Source organism: Hemibagrus wyckioides, linkage group LG28, assembly GCF_019097595.1.
Source record: "Hemibagrus wyckioides isolate EC202008001 linkage group LG28, SWU_Hwy_1.0, whole genome shotgun sequence".
NCBI classification, from domain to species: Eukaryota; Metazoa; Chordata; class Actinopteri; order Siluriformes; family Bagridae; genus Hemibagrus; species Hemibagrus wyckioides.
The window spans coordinates 6,780,667-6,796,069 of NC_080737.1; the positions used below are offsets into that span (position 1 = coordinate 6,780,667).

The 15,403-nt window shown below is 39.0% G+C and overlaps 1 protein-coding gene across 1 annotated transcript; it reads left to right on the forward strand.

Moving 5' to 3' along the window:
• Window positions 1-1,967: 1,967 nt before the first annotated feature.
• Window positions 1,968-13,588, forward strand: slc37a2 (solute carrier family 37 member 2). The gene is made up of 18 exons (XM_058383781.1): window positions 1,968-2,173; window positions 3,875-3,956; window positions 4,052-4,142; window positions 5,826-5,904; window positions 5,991-6,126; window positions 6,670-6,746; window positions 7,411-7,577; window positions 7,688-7,725; window positions 7,819-7,956; window positions 8,997-9,087; window positions 9,174-9,236; window positions 9,341-9,426; window positions 10,586-10,634; window positions 10,733-10,806; window positions 11,988-12,066; window positions 12,237-12,334; window positions 12,429-12,493; window positions 13,297-13,588. The coding sequence occupies exons 1-18, from the start codon at window positions 2,115-2,117 to the stop codon at window positions 13,310-13,312; spliced, it is 1,488 nt and encodes a 495-aa protein (XP_058239764.1). The 5' UTR covers window positions 1,968-2,114; the 3' UTR covers window positions 13,313-13,588.
• Window positions 13,589-15,403: the final 1,815 nt, after the last annotated feature.

Here is a 15,403-nt window from a genome sequence, read left to right on the forward strand (position 1 = left end):
ATGACAAAAATAGTAAAGTATGAGTGATAAAAAAAAAAATGAACAAGTTTTTCTGTGTGATGATTAAAATGGACGATGATGAAATAGATACAAATGGAAAAGTATTTTAGGTTTTTTTTTTTTTCGCTGTGGCAGCAAAATAAAAAAACAATTAATGAATCAAAATAAAATCAGAATTTACTGTAGTTTTTAAAAAGTTTTTTTTCCTGTTCTACGGTAACAACAACAACAAAAAACAATGAAGGAATAAATGAATCAAAATAAAACAGAATAAAAACCTAAATAAAGGGAAAAGGAGGGAAAAGTAACTTCTTTCCAGGGAGAGAAAAATCCAGAGATGAATAATAATAATAATGTTTATTTCATTATATATTTCAGTTTTTACATTTTACATGGTGAGACATTATACGACATTATTTTTTAGGAGATTTGGGATTTTTCCATCAGCAGCCCTCAAGTTTTGACACCATTTCCCCACAGAGAATTGTAATAGTGGACCCTGTGGTGCCCATTGCCATCCCAGGACCTTCATGATCGTAATACCTTCTCTCTTTATGATCTATTTTAGATCAAATCCATCAGGGTGTCATGTGAACACTCAGTCAGTAAGGCATGAGGAAAATATACAAAGCAGTGAACATGTATCAGTATCATAACATTTCTTCTACTTAAATATGGACTGAGAAATAGTGCAGGATCTTTCATATTAAACACGCTTCTGTTTATTTCTAATTTCAAATCTCCACGTGAACAAGAGGTATTGAACACAGTCACGTTATTTACAACACAGAATACAGCTCCTTTTTAAACGATTACATGTTTTCATTGCCTTTTTCCCCCTAATATGTTCCTGTACTTGTTTCCATTCCAAAATGTCATTTTACAAAATATAAAAGCAAATCAAATACAATTACAATTACAATTTCTATCACACATCCCTGTTGTCTATTAATATTAACAAGTTTTTAAAATCCATACAAAATATTCTTGAGTAAATATAATGATTAAAAAAAAAAATTTCAACACAGAAAATTATTAGCTGGTATTTTGTAAGATATTTCCTATAAGATATTTTGTTTATTTGGCCAAAATATATATCACTACATAAAGAAGACCAAAAAAATCCTTCCTACAGGAAACGACACAGAACAAAGAGCATTTCTTAAAACGCATTTTTATATAGTTTAAAATCATTTAGTAACTAAATCATCAACCTTTATTTTCACTGAACTAGAGCCCCTATACATACATATATATTATAGCCCCTATAAATATATATATATATATATTATATATATAGTTTATAAGTTAGTTTATATATATATATAGGAACTCCTTCGTGTGTGCCTATATTAGTGTATTCAGATGTATAATGTCAGATGTGTATATGATGGAAATGTAACGTTGAACTGAGAAGAAGTAAATAAAGAAAGTTAGAATTAAAATATAAAAGAAACCCATGAACTCCAAAGGGTTAATCGGGCAGCTCTGTGACGTCACGGCTCCCGATCACACGTGCGCACTCGTCACTCGGTGCGGCGCGGCTCGGCTCGGCTCGGCTCGGGAAATGTCGGACGTGGAAAAGGGATGACTTTTTTGTTTTGTTTTTCCACATTTGCATCGATTTTATTTTAGACTTAACACTCATGTGATGCGTTAAAGCCGGTCTGACCGAGCGGGTATATTAATAGGCGGCAGTCTTTTAACCGAGTCCACAGAGTAAACATGGAAAGCTTCCGACATTCCGCGTGTTTATCGCCAAGAAAACACATCCCGGTTTCTTTAAATGGCTTTTAATAGCTTTAAGGTTTTTATAGCTTGTAGGTACTGGTCGCAGACTTTTATTCCCCAATCTGACCTCGACGCTTTGACTTTCTGATTAGGATTTTTATTTGTTTATTTATATATATATATATATATATATATATATATATATATATATATATATATATATATATATATATATATATATATAGGCAAAATATTTTTTTAGACATTTTATACTCTTTTTTAAAATTTTTTTATTTCTGCATTTTTCTTTTCTTTTCTTTTTTTACTGAATATGCCCGGAAAGCACTAGTAAATCCGTGAATCGAAACAAAACAGTTGCAAACATGAAATCGTCTCTGGCTCCAGGCATCAGAGTCATCACATCTTTCTCCAGAGACAGCTGGTGAGTAGCTCCTCCTTCTTTTATGTTTTTCTGCTCTTTTCTTTTGTTTATTCTCTCTTAAACATGACGTTAAACAGGAGGGAAGTGAAAATAGGTTTCTGTGCTATAATATAAACCTGAAAATTAATATTAGTTTTTGGAGCTTTTGTCTGTAGTTGCTGTCATATTAGGGATACGAATTAAGACGTCATAAGGCATGAAATGAATAATGATTTAATAGTATTTTTTTTTAATGTACACAATGAACACTGGATACTGTATATAGTGTCAAGTGGGCGGGGCTTTGAACCATATTTCTCTCAGTTGAGTCGGGTGTAGATAAAATAAAAACAGTGGAATAAACACATGGTTGTGGGGTGGGGTTTTTGGTATTTTTTTTAATAGCTACAGTTCAACAGAAGACATGGAGCAGTGGTGCTCAAGTGGTTAAGGCTCTGGGCTGTTGATCGGAGGATCAGGGTTCAAGCCCTAGCTCCACTGTAGGGCAGTTGAACAAGGGCCTTAACCCTCTCTGTATCACAGCTGCACCTATGCTCTGACCCCAACTTCCTCAGCTGGGATATGCAAAGAAAAGAATTCCACTGTTCTGTAAAGTACGTGTGCCGATAATAAAGGCTTCATGCCCCTCAGTTCTTCTTCTTCTTATCGATTTACTTTTGTCAATATTTTTTTAAAAATCCCTCTAATAAAACTATTAATAATACCTAACGATCAAAATGTTTTTCTGTGCCTGATATCGCCTTACTTGCATTAAGAAATAATAAACTCTCATGGTTTAAACATACATAGAGTGTCTAGCTCACAGAGACGGCTTTATAGCAAGCAGAGCGAGGTTGCTGTGAGCTATTTGGTGTAAGAAAGGCTGCTTTTACAGTTCACACAGACGAGTATATTCTGTGTGAGGGAGCGTCCCAAGCAGGAAATGTAAACAGGTGAGCAGAGAATCTGAAGCGTGTTAGCGGTTAGGCTGACTTCCTGTACTGAAGGCAGCATTCAGAACTGCATACTAATGCAGAAAAAGCTGTAAGCGTCTTACAGTATTTATATAAAGGCTAATTTTAATCTACCATAGACACGCGGACAAAATATATGTAGAAACAGAGCTGTCAGTTTCAAAATGGCCCATTCGGACAGATGTGAAGATTTGGGGATGTGACTAATACCCAAATATATCATGGATCCCATATACAGCATACAGTGGTCCTAAAGATATAAAATAGGTACTTTTCAAATTTGTATTACTGTCATATCAGAATACATTACTGGTTTAAAAGGAATAAAACAGTCTGGAGAACCCCTAAATGTATAAAAGAACCATTGAAATCCTCTTTTGCTAAAAGAGTACTGAACAGACTGCCTCACATCACACTGGTTTTAGTTCCTGATGATAAACCAAACCATAAGCTAGCTGCTTAAATCACATTTGAAAATCTAGTGGTTATAGATTTTTCATTTCGTGTTTTAAGAATATTTGTGTTCACCATTCAACTGAAAACTACTTTCAAAACAGCAAACTAGCATACAAAGTTCCCTAATGTTATATATGATATAATCAGCAGCCCTTACTCACTTCCTTTTCCCTCAGCCTCCCGCTAGCTCAAAGCGTTACTTTGCAATTTGACCAAAACTGTTCGCTTTGCTTTTTGTAAAGAGAAATACATTGTGCTTCCTTTAACATGCATTTTGTGTTTTTCTCTTCAGGTACAGAGGCTTCATCCTCCTCCTGACATTCCTGTTCTACACAGCGTACCATCTCTCCCGCAAACCTATTAGTATAGTCAAGGTAAAGAGTGGCTGATAAAGGTTGCTTATATTTCATTAAAAATTCCGAGTTCCTTGTGTTATTAATGTCTTTTTTTTTTGTTGACGCTTTCTTAGAGTCAGCTTCATAGAAACTGTTCCTATATCATTCGACCTGCTGACCTCAATGTCACAGACAATTCCACCTGGTGTGACTGGGCTCCTTTTGGTGGGTATTAACCAATATATTTTATATTTTCATGAAGTGGATAGAAAACATACACTATATTGCCAAAAGTATTCGCTCACCCATCCAAATAATCAGAATCAGGTGTTCCAATCACTTCCATGGCTACAGGTGTATAAAATCAAGCACCTAGGCATGCAGACTGTTTTTACAAACATTTGTGAAAGAATGGGTCGCTCTCAGGAGCTCGGTGAATTCCAGCGTGGAACTGTGATAGGATGCCACCTGTGCAACAAATCCAGTCGTGAAATTTCCTCGCTCCTAAATATTCCACAGTCAACTGTCAGCTGTATTATAAGAACGTGGAAGTGTTTGGGAACGACAGCAACTCAGCCACGAAGTGGTAGGCCACGTAAACTGACGGAGCGGGGTCAGCGGATGCTGAGGCGCATAGTGCGAAGAGGTCACCAACTTTCTGCAGAGTCAATCACTACAGACCTCCAAACTTCATGTGGCCTTCAGATTAGCTCAAGAACAGTGCGCAGAGAGCTTCATGGAATGGGTTTCCATGGCCGAGCAGCTGCATCCAAGCCATACATCACCAAGTGCAATGCAAAGCGTCAGATGCAGTGGTGTAAAGCACGCCGCCACTGGACTCTAGAGCAGTGGAGACGCGTTCTCTGGAGTGACGAATCGCGCTTCTCCATCTGGCAATCTGATGGACGAGTCTGGGTTTGGCGGTTGCCAGGAGAACGGTACTTGTCTGACTGCATTGTGCCAAGTGTAAAGTTTGGTGGAGGGGGGATTATGGTGTGGGGTTGTTTTTCAGGAGCTGGGCTTGGCCCCTTAGTTCCAGTGAAAGGAACTCTGAATGCTTCAGCATACCAAGACATTTTGGACAATTCCATGCTCCCAACTTTGTTGGAACAGTTTGGAGCTGGCCCCTTCCTCTTCCAACATGACTGTGCACCAGTGACCAAAGCAAGGTCCATAAAGACATGGATGACAGAGTCTGGTGTGGATGAACTTGACTGGCCTGCACAGAGTCCTGACCTCAACCCGATAGAACACCTTTGGGATGAATTAGAGCGGAGACTGAGAGCCAGGCCTTCTCGTCCAACATCAGTGTGTGACCTCACAAATGCGCTTCTGGAAGAATGGTCAAAAATTCCCATAAACACACTCCTAAACCTTGTGGACAGCCTTCCCAGAAGAGTTGAAGCTGTTATAGCTGCAAAGGGTGGACCGACGTCATATTGAACCCTATGGATTAGGAATGGGATGTCACTTAAGTTCATATGCGAGTCAAGGCAGGTGAGCGAATACTTTTGGCAATATAGTGTATATGTATATAGTAGTAATAATAACATTTGAATGAATAAGCACATTTCAGGGTAACCAAAGGATATTAAAAGATGAGACTAATAGGAAAAAAGTGTAAAGAAAGGAAATGAAATGACAACAACAATAAAACCAGAACAAAAAGAAAACCTCAGCATTTTTCATTTACAGTGGTTGGAAAACGCATGACTTGAAGCACATGACTTAAAGCACATGACTTGAAGCTCTAACTGCAGCATTCGCGATTATGAATTGACCCTTTCATACGTGAAATAAGTGAAAGTATTTTCAGTGTCTGATTTTTTGAAGCCACAAGTGCAGTTCTCTCTGAACAAGACGTAAACGATTCACTTCCCTCTCTGATTTTTTCCCACCGCTCTTTAGACCAAGACAATTACCAGAACCTGTTTGGATGGCTGGACAACTGCTTCCTCGTGGCCTACGCCATCGGAATGTTCTTCAGGTATAAAAACTGACCGGTCCGATTGTGCAGCTGCTTCTGTTTCACTTCTGTTCAGTGATCTAGAAACTTTTTGCTCACATTGACAGCGGCATTTTCGGCGAGCGGCTGCCCCTGCGTTACTACCTCACCACTGGGATGCTTCTCAGCGGCCTTTTCACAGCGCTCTTTGGCCTGGGCTTCTACTGGAACATTCACGCCTTGTGGTACTACTGCTTAGTGCAGGTGAAGTGAAACTCCTACACAATCAGCACTGCAAAGGCATTTGGAAATGCAGCATTTATAATTTGTAGAGCTTGGCTTTCCATCCATTCAAACATTTCTTCTCCAACTTTATGAATTACGGTTAATGGGAACCAAGGTGACTTTATTTTGGGGGTGGGGGCTTATTTCTGGGTCTGAAAACTCCTGGGTGATCCATTGCTGCTCAAGTGCTTTATAAAACAGACCAATAAAAAAATGGAAGTGATACTTGTCACACATCGTATTTCCTTTTTCTGAATGTTGAAACCTAAGCAAAAACGTGTTTCTTGCTTTTGCATTGTATTAATTTGCATCTGCTCTGTGTTGGTTAAACAAAAGATGGATTACGATTCAGTGGCCTAATGGCATACATTGTGCTAATCTAACAAAAGTGTGTCACATGCCTAGAGACTGGAATCAAGGAGATTACAGTACAGCTTGTTTCTCTTGTAAGGCTGTGTGACTGTGTTTACTTTTTCTTTCTCTATTAAACATTCTCTCTCTCTCTCTCTCTCTCTCTGTCAGGTTGCGAACGGGCTGGTACAGACGACAGGCTGGCCGGCGGTGGTGGCTTGTGTTGGCAACTGGTTCGGAAAGGGGAAGTGAGTGCATTACCGCTGACTCAGCACCAGCACGTGTTTCATTAGCTAACTTGGAGTATCTGAAAAATCTGCTTGGCTCTTTCACAGCTAATCAAGTGCTCGAGATAACACCCGAACAGTTAAAGTTCTTTCAGAGTGGGATTGACGTTTCTTGCAAATCCTCATAATTCCTCGTGTGCAACAAAAAAACACTCCCATGAACTCCACGTGCTCAGAAAGTTCATGTTAACAACTGACCGCTGTGTGCTAGATAGGAAATATCGGTTGCTGGGCAAAAGGATTCGGGGAAATTCTAATGGATTTTCAGCTATTAAAAATATCAGAAACTCCCTTTAAGAGCTATACATTTTTAAAGTACTAAATCATTACCATTTACAATTAAAGTACCCAATTAGTTTCAGCTATTTTTTTTCTGGACACATTTCAGACTTCAGAATGTTTTTTTTTTTTTTTTGGAAATGTTTTAATTTTCCCCTTACTATGGCATCTAACCACAACCAAATAGGGCTCAAGACAAAATTTACCAATAAATAAATAAAATTAAATATAGACCATGCTCAGTGCTGTAGCTCATTTACATATACAGTCGGTTTAATCAACTAATGTTAGTATTAAATAATGTTAAATAAGATGTAAATGTCTTTTTTGTTGGCTGTCACTATAGGCGAGGATTCATCATGGGCGTATGGAACTCGCACACCTCTGTGGGGAACATCCTGGGCTCGCTCATCGCCGGGGCGTTCGTCTCAACCGCCTGGGGCATGTCCTTCATCGTGCCTGGCATCATCATCGCCACTACAGGGGTCATCTGTTTCTTCTTCCTGGTCGAGCGTAAGTTTAGCTATGTAATGACAAGCGGTTAAAGAAAGGTCACACTTGGCTGTTTTTTTAGACCGTAACCCGATTCTGATGCATGCTTTGGTGCATCTTGTTCTGTGCAGATCCAGAAGACGTGAACTGCAGCCCTCCGAATCACCATGTAAGACCTGCTGTACACACTTTGTAGGATTTAATCTATTCATATGGCAAGCATTACGTGTTTTAATCACTGAGCATATATTTTTGTGTGTAGGAGAGCTCAGAGCAAGAGCCTTTGCTGAGGAACTCGTTGAACAGCGAGGAGATCTTCAACAATCACGCGACTGCAGTGGTGGAAGATGGTGACGAGGAAGCAGAGGCTATCAGTTTCTTAGGAGCTCTCCGGATACCGGTGAGTGTACTCTTTTCCTAGAATATCTGTCAGTAAAGTATAGCAGTATTAACATGCTCAAATCCCACTGGTGAACCATTAAAGTAGCCATTAGTAATTTTCATAGCCTTCTGCTGCCTCTGAAGAGAATAACAATTGCTCTGTTAAAATGATATAATGCACAATGCATTGCATTATTCCCAGTAACAGTTTTTCCTAAAATATGTATTAAAATTAAGATTGATTAACTTCTTGAAGCAATTTAAAATGTTACATAGTGCACCTTTAAGCCTTTTAGAGCAGTAAGCATAATTCTACCTGAATTAATTAATTAAATAATTGTGTAATTGTGGTATAGATTGTTTTTGTCAGAATGCTTCAGTATGGACACTATATTGCCAAATGTTTTGGGACGTCTGCCTTTACATGCACATGAATGTAATATGGAGTTGGCCCACCATTTGCAGCTAAAACAGCTTCAACTCTTCTGTGAAGGCTTTCCAGAAGGATTAGGAGTATGTTTATGGGAATTTTTGACCATTCCTCTCTAGAAGCACATTTGTGAGGTCAGGCACTGATGCTAGACAAGAAGGCCTGGCTCTAATAGGTCTCCGCTCTAATTCATCTCAAAGGTGTTCTATCAGGTTGAGGTCAGGACTCTGTAAAGTTCCTCCACACCAAACTCGTTCTTCCATGTCTTTATGGACCTTGCTTTGTGCACTGGTGTGCAGTCATGTTGGAACAGGAAGGGGTCATCCACAAACTGTTCCCACAAATTTGGGAGCAAGAAATTGTCCAAAATGTTTCCTTTGAAACAGGAAATAAGTTCCTTACACTGGACCTAAGGGGCCCAAACCCTGAAAAAACAACCCCTGAATTCAATGATTTGGAGAGGTGTCCTGAAACTTTTGGCAAAATAATGTACCACACATGAAAACAGATAAAATTTCAATTTAAACTGGCAATATAGTATATGTGGGTTCAGGTTTTTTTCTAAAGCTAAAGCTGCATGTTAGACAAGTTAGAGTTTTAACAAGAGTCTTGATTGACTTGTTCTCCAGGGCGTGGTGGAGTTTTCCCTCTGTTTGCTTTTCGCTAAGCTGGTCAGCTACACATTCCTCTACTGGTTACCGCTATACATCGCTAATGTTGGTAAGAGATTGTCTTTTCAATCGAGAGATGCTACAACATGTATTTATAGGTTACGTCTCATTTTTTTATATAAATCCTATCTCCAGCCCATTTCGATCCTAAAGCAGCAGGAGACATGTCGACACTCTTCGACGTTGGAGGAATTCTGGGTAAGATTGTTTAGTTGTAAACGTTGCCTGAAGGCTTTGGGAAATTTAGAATGATACATGTTTAAACTTGTTTAATGTGCGTGTGTTGCCGCTCTGTATTCCAGGCGGCATCCTAGCCGGCGTTGTTTCAGACTACACTGGCGGGAGGGCGACCACCTGCTGTGTCATGCTAATCGTTGCTGCTCCAATGGTGAGTGTGTCAGTGATTGTGTGAGGAAGAATTACACAACGTCTCCATCATTGATTCTAGTATTGAGTGCATTTTCAATAAATGTTCTCTAACTATAGCCTGTCCTATAACTTGAAGCCTTGCTTTCTAAATCAGTGGTGTGATGCAAGAGTTGCAAAAAAAACAACCCACTTGCTCTTGCATTACGATATTTAGAAGTGTTGCGTAATAGCTTTTGGTTGTGTGAAGTCAAAGAAAAACATAAAATGTTACTGAGATTTCAAGCTCTCAGTTATTAAACTCTTTTGTGTTTGGTATGAACATCTCATCACACGTTGTCTGTGTGATCTGTAAAATTGCGAAATGCAAAACTTTGACAGTAAATGCAAAGCCAGCGTAAAGCTAAAAACTTAAAAACACAAAGCCTAGAGCTTTAAAATAAATACAAAGCTGGAATACAGCTGTACAAAATACAAAGCTAGCACAGAGGAGTATAAAACACTGGCACGGAACTATACTAAACGCAAATCTAGCATGGAACCACGCTAAACACAAATCTAGCACGGAGCTATGCTAAATACAAAGGTAACGCCGAGCTATAAGCTAAATACAAAGCTAGCACAGAGCTTTACAAAACAAAAAGCTAGCACGGGACTATACTAAACTCTGAACAAAACACAACTAGCATAGATGTGTGAATAATACAAAGCTGTTAGACAGAGGCTAAATCTAATGTAAAAGGAGGCAAGAGTATTTTATCTTCAGAACATTAAAAAAGGTTATTTAAGTCAAAAGCAGTATATTTTATTATTATTTAAGATCAGTAGTATTTATAAGAATTTAAAAAACCCCACACAGATGTATTTTCTGTTTATACTAAGTATCTGAGTGACCCTAAAATAAAACACACAAACACACAGATGAAGATGTACCACTTCCTCTGTGCTGCATGAGATGGGCTCCTCGTCCGAGCGCGTCTCTCTTCACACATCCACAGGAAAGCACACACATCCCACACCCTGCAGTTTGCTCACAGATTTTAGCACCCGGGCCAAATCTCACGCCTACACCACAGCAGCGTGTGTGAGTTTACCCGCGAAACCTCTGAGAACAACTGAACAGATTTCTCTACACTTTCCCCCCCTAATTCACTTTTCTGCTTTCCTCTTTCTGATGCTAGCTGTTCGTGTACAACCTCGTGGGGCAGAATGGCATTCCAACAACAATCGGTAAGCAGACACGCCTACGGACTGTTTATTAATTTGTACAGTAGATAAAGTAAAGTTTGATCTCTCTCTCTCTCTTTATATAAACATCTTTATTCCAGGTATGCTTCTGCTTTGTGGTGCTCTTGTGAACGGACCCTATGCCCTCATCACGACGGCTGTGTCAGCTGACCTGGTACCATTCAGCCTCTTTCTCTTACTATACCTTCTGATTGTCAATTTTAAATTTTGTTGTTTATTTTGTACCACCTCACTGCTGAATTCTGATTGGCGAGAAGATGACTAATTTTCTGTATCCACAGCTCTGATTCCAGCTACATGGTTTAAGTTACAGCACCTGACGGATACAGTATATTGCCAAAAGTTTTGGGACACCCCTCCAAATCATTGAATTCAGGGGTTGGGCTCGGCCCCTTAGTTCCAGTGAAAGGAACTCTCAATGCTTCAGCATAGTGAGACATTTTGGACAATTTCATGCTCCCAACTTTGTGGGAACAGTTTGGGGATGACCCCTTCCTGTTCCAACATGACTGCACACCAGAGCACAAAGCAAGGTCCATAAAGACATGGATGAGTGAGTTTGGTGTGGAGGAATCTGACTGGCCTGCACAGAGTCCTGACCTCAACCCCATAGAACACCTTTGGGATGAATTGGAGCGGAGACTCTGAGCCTTTCCAAAACTGTCTGCCTTTGCATGCACATGAATGTAATATGGAGTTGTCCCGCACTTTGTAGCTAGAACACCTTCAACTCTTCTGGGAAGGCTTTCCACTAGGTTTAGGAGTGTGTTCATGGGAATTTTTGACCATTCCTCTAAAGCAAATTTGTGAGGTCAGGCACTGATGTTTGACGAGAAGCTTTAATTCATCCCAAAGGTGTTCTATCGGGTTGTAGTCAGGACTCGCTCATCCATGTCTTGAATTCAGTGATTTGGATGGGTGTCCCAAAACCTTTGGCAATATAGTGTATTTCTGCATTAAAAACTTATGCAAGTTGTCTGTGAGGATTTTTTTTTATTTACAAATTTTGGAAGGAGTCTGCAGTTTCAAAACTTTGTAACAGTCAGAAATAAAGCTGTACCTTTCCTATTTCTTGGTAACATGACTCTTCAAGAAGCTGTGAAAGAAAAGACTGTAACGTTATTTGAATGTTATGTGAAGTGTTATTTGAACGTTATTTATAGCTATAATGACATAAGTGACAGGATAAAACCATTCCCCAACATTAACATAACTATAAATGATTTTTTTTAATATTTATCACTAAAAGGTAAATGCAGTTTATTATCATTTGCTTGCCACAGTGACTAAGGTTTAAGCTTCAGCTACGTACAATTTTTATCCATCTCTGCACAGGGTACCCACGAGTGTCTGAGAGGAAACGCCAGGGCTCTGTCCACTGTAACAGCCATTATTGACGGCACAGGATCAGTGGGTATGGGCAAATGTTTTTGTGTTGTTGTTTCACGTGCTGATCGTTACATTTTGTTGCCAGCAACAGAAAGCTGACTAGTTGTATTCTTCTGCAGTTTACTGTAAACCGATTTGTTATGCATGCCAGACTGAGCCGTGTGCAGGTTCTCAGATGTGATTTCTGTCCTCTAGGTGCCGCTATTGGGCCTCTTTTGGCAGGATTGATCTCTCCCACTGGCTGGAATAATGTTTTCTACATGCTCATCACGGCCGATATACTGGCTTGTCTGGTAAGCGTTCTAAAACTATATAGAAACGTATAAGAGTTTAAGTATTCTGCTTAAGACATCTCACATTCTTCTATTTGCATTCTTCTTTCTGTAGCTGCTGTCCAGGTTGGTGTTTAAGGAGATCCGAGGATGGTGTGGCTACTCTACAAGACAGAGAGGGTGAGAATTATGGGCTAGTGCTCATGCAGTTTGCATTTACACTTCAGATTTAGGTCCTAGAATGATATTAGCATGATTAAATTTGTAATGGAAATGTTTTAAATCTAATAGCGAAAATGAAACAACAAGGAATTTTAGTGCTCTATTTTTTTTACTACAGGCTAGGAAAAGTCACCAAAAATCATCTATAATTCCTGACATTTTAAAAAACGTTAAGAATTCTCATTTGTAGCATAATTGTATTTCACTGAACATCCACTAGAGGGTGCTAATACGTGCACAACACAGTACAGGCGATCACATTAGTATAGATAATGAGGACAGCTCACAGAATGTATCAGACTTTATACACATGGTGCTTTAGAGTTAAAGTAAAGCTAGTAACCCATTTCAGAATAAATAAAACAGGAATTTTATCTATTTAAGTTTATTTCAACATAATAACCACGTTATCTTTAAGAAACACATTTTTCTGTCAGGTCATTTGTGTCCTTGGGAGTGTACTAACTGAACCAGTACAGATATGAAAGGCGTGTGTGTATTGTGGGGAAAGGAAGGGGGGGGGGGCGTTAGTGTAATGTTAGTGTAATTATCAGGGTCATTTAGAGATCCTTCTGTAATTAGATTTCGGTATTAGAATATTATTTTAGCACTTCTCGTTCGCCGCTAAATGCACGCTGGTCTAATTAGCAGTCGATCATTTCCGCCTGTACTACGGTTCCTATTAAATCAGAAGGATCTAATGAATAATTGTTCAGCGTTGAGTTTTTGTACTCTGGCTTGATCTGCCCGTTTCATTTCAGGTTCAAAGAGATCTGAGGTGCCTGCCGGACAAGTGAATATCACACCTGCAGCAGGACAAACAGCGGCGGTGACAAAACAAGACCCGATTTCCTGATCCGTCACACAAAGCTGTTTTATTTTTTTATTTTTATTATTTTTTTTTTTTATTTAAAAACGGGACACTTTTATCCTTTTAGACTATGAGAAAAGAAACAAAGTCCAATGGTGTGATGAAATGAAATTAAATGAAATGAGGGCTCCCCTTTTTGATGTATGGGGAGAATAAAAAAAAAAAAAGAAGAAGAAGGAGAAGGGGAAAAAAGCAAGAAAGCTAGAGAGAGAATCGGAGCTCCTCGATTTGACCCCTGGCTGATTTTAACTAAACTGTGCCTGATTTATGTTTGGTTTTTAATCATTAAAATATGCTAGTGGTGCATATTTGCTTTTATACAATGTCTCTATGGTTACTAAAGCCTCGGGGCCAGACTCAACTGTCTCTCGCTCGCGCGCTCTCTCTCTCTCTCTCTCTCTCACACACACACATATACACTGTTCCTTATTAATTCAGGTGAAGGTTCTTAAGCACATGAGTATGCTTTCTAAAGTGGCTGCCTCCCACATGTAGCAGCACTATATGACATTTACAGCTTGCCACACACACACACACACACTATTCTTCAGGTTACTCAGACATTCTCTCTCCGAGTCTGAGACTACAGTATTGTTTCGGTGCTTTAGCCGATGGGACTAGGTTTGCTGCTGACATGAGCCAGATTTTGCTGTGCAAATCTGCTGAAATGAGTTTGGCTTCAATAAGCTTTCCAACATGACTCACTAATTATACAACTAAATCCCAGACCTTTATATAATTGAATTTTCTTAAGAGACCATGTATTCATGACTGTTGTTAAACAGTTGCATCGAGCACTTTTGGATTTCACAGCGGAAGTCTTAACGAAACGAAACGTTCACCGGATAATTTGAATGAAGCCGATCGTGTATTAATGATGAGTTTTGTAAGGATCAATGCTTTATTTAAAAGCTCGAATGATTAATATCAATGTATGTAAGGCTTGACTAGCTATTTTGTCGCATACATTGTGTGACATAAAAATTGAGATTCTTTTCAAAGTCATGGAAATGAATCACTTGGAAATAAACAGTGTGTCATGCTGCCTGAGCGTCTGTTGTCTGTGTTTAAATTCCAATGTTGCTTTTGAGTAAAAACATGACACATTTGGCCTCTGTTAATGGCATGTTCATATGTTTTGTGCAGTAGTGTTTGCTTCATTTGGCACATTAGCTGAAAAGTACATCGCCCTTCAAAAGTATTGGCACCCTCCATTAGAATGATTGTATAACACAACACTGTTCTCCACACAAGCAAAAAGAAGAAACCATTAACCTTGGAACTAAAGTATTAAAATGCAAATATTCAAGGTGTTGTTACATATAATAATATAATAATAATAATAATAATTCAATCTAAAGCTAAATAACTCACATACAAGGCATAACATTATGACCACTGACAGGTGACGTGAATAAGACTGATGATCTCCTCATCATGGCACCTGTTAGTGGGTGGGATATATTAGGCAGCAAGAGAACATTTTGTCCTCAAAGTTGATGTGTTAGAAGCAGGAAAAATGGGCGAGAGTAAGGATTTGAGCGAGTTTGACGAAGGGCCAAATTGTGATGGCTAGAGGACTGGATCAGAGCATCTCCAAAACTGCAGCTCTTGTGGGGTGTTCCCGGTCTGCAGTGGTCAGTATCTATCAAAAGTGGTCCAAGGATGGAAAAGTGGTGAACTGGGGACAGGGTCATGGGTCATGGGTGGCCAAGGCTCATTAATGCACGTTTCTTCTGTTTTTTTCTTCCAGGTTCATGTATTGGTGAGATGAACAGTTTTGTTTCATTTTTTGTGAACTGCTGACAATATTTCTCCTAAATTCCAAATATAACTATTGTTATTTAGAGTGTATATTTAAAGGAAATGACAACACATCAAAATAACCCAAGATCATGCAGTATATTTGCAGAGCTTTAATAACTCAAATAAAACAAAATGCAAATCATTTGTAAACAAATTGTGTTAATGCTTTGGCTAAATAACATTAAGAAATC

Bases quoted from the DNA above. Each gene is read 5' to 3' on its own strand.
- slc37a2 (XM_058383781.1), top strand. From the start codon at position 2,115: ATGAAATCGTCTCTGGCTCCAGGCATCAGAGTCATCACATCTTTCTCC. The intron at 4,143-5,825 runs GTGGGTATTAAC...ACCGCTCTTTAG, and splicing joins GTGTGACTGGGCTCCTTTTG to ACCAAGACAATTACCAGAAC. The intron at 12,335-12,428 runs GTAAGCGTTCTA...TTCTTTCTGTAG, and splicing joins CCGATATACTGGCTTGTCTG to CTGCTGTCCAGGTTGGTGTT.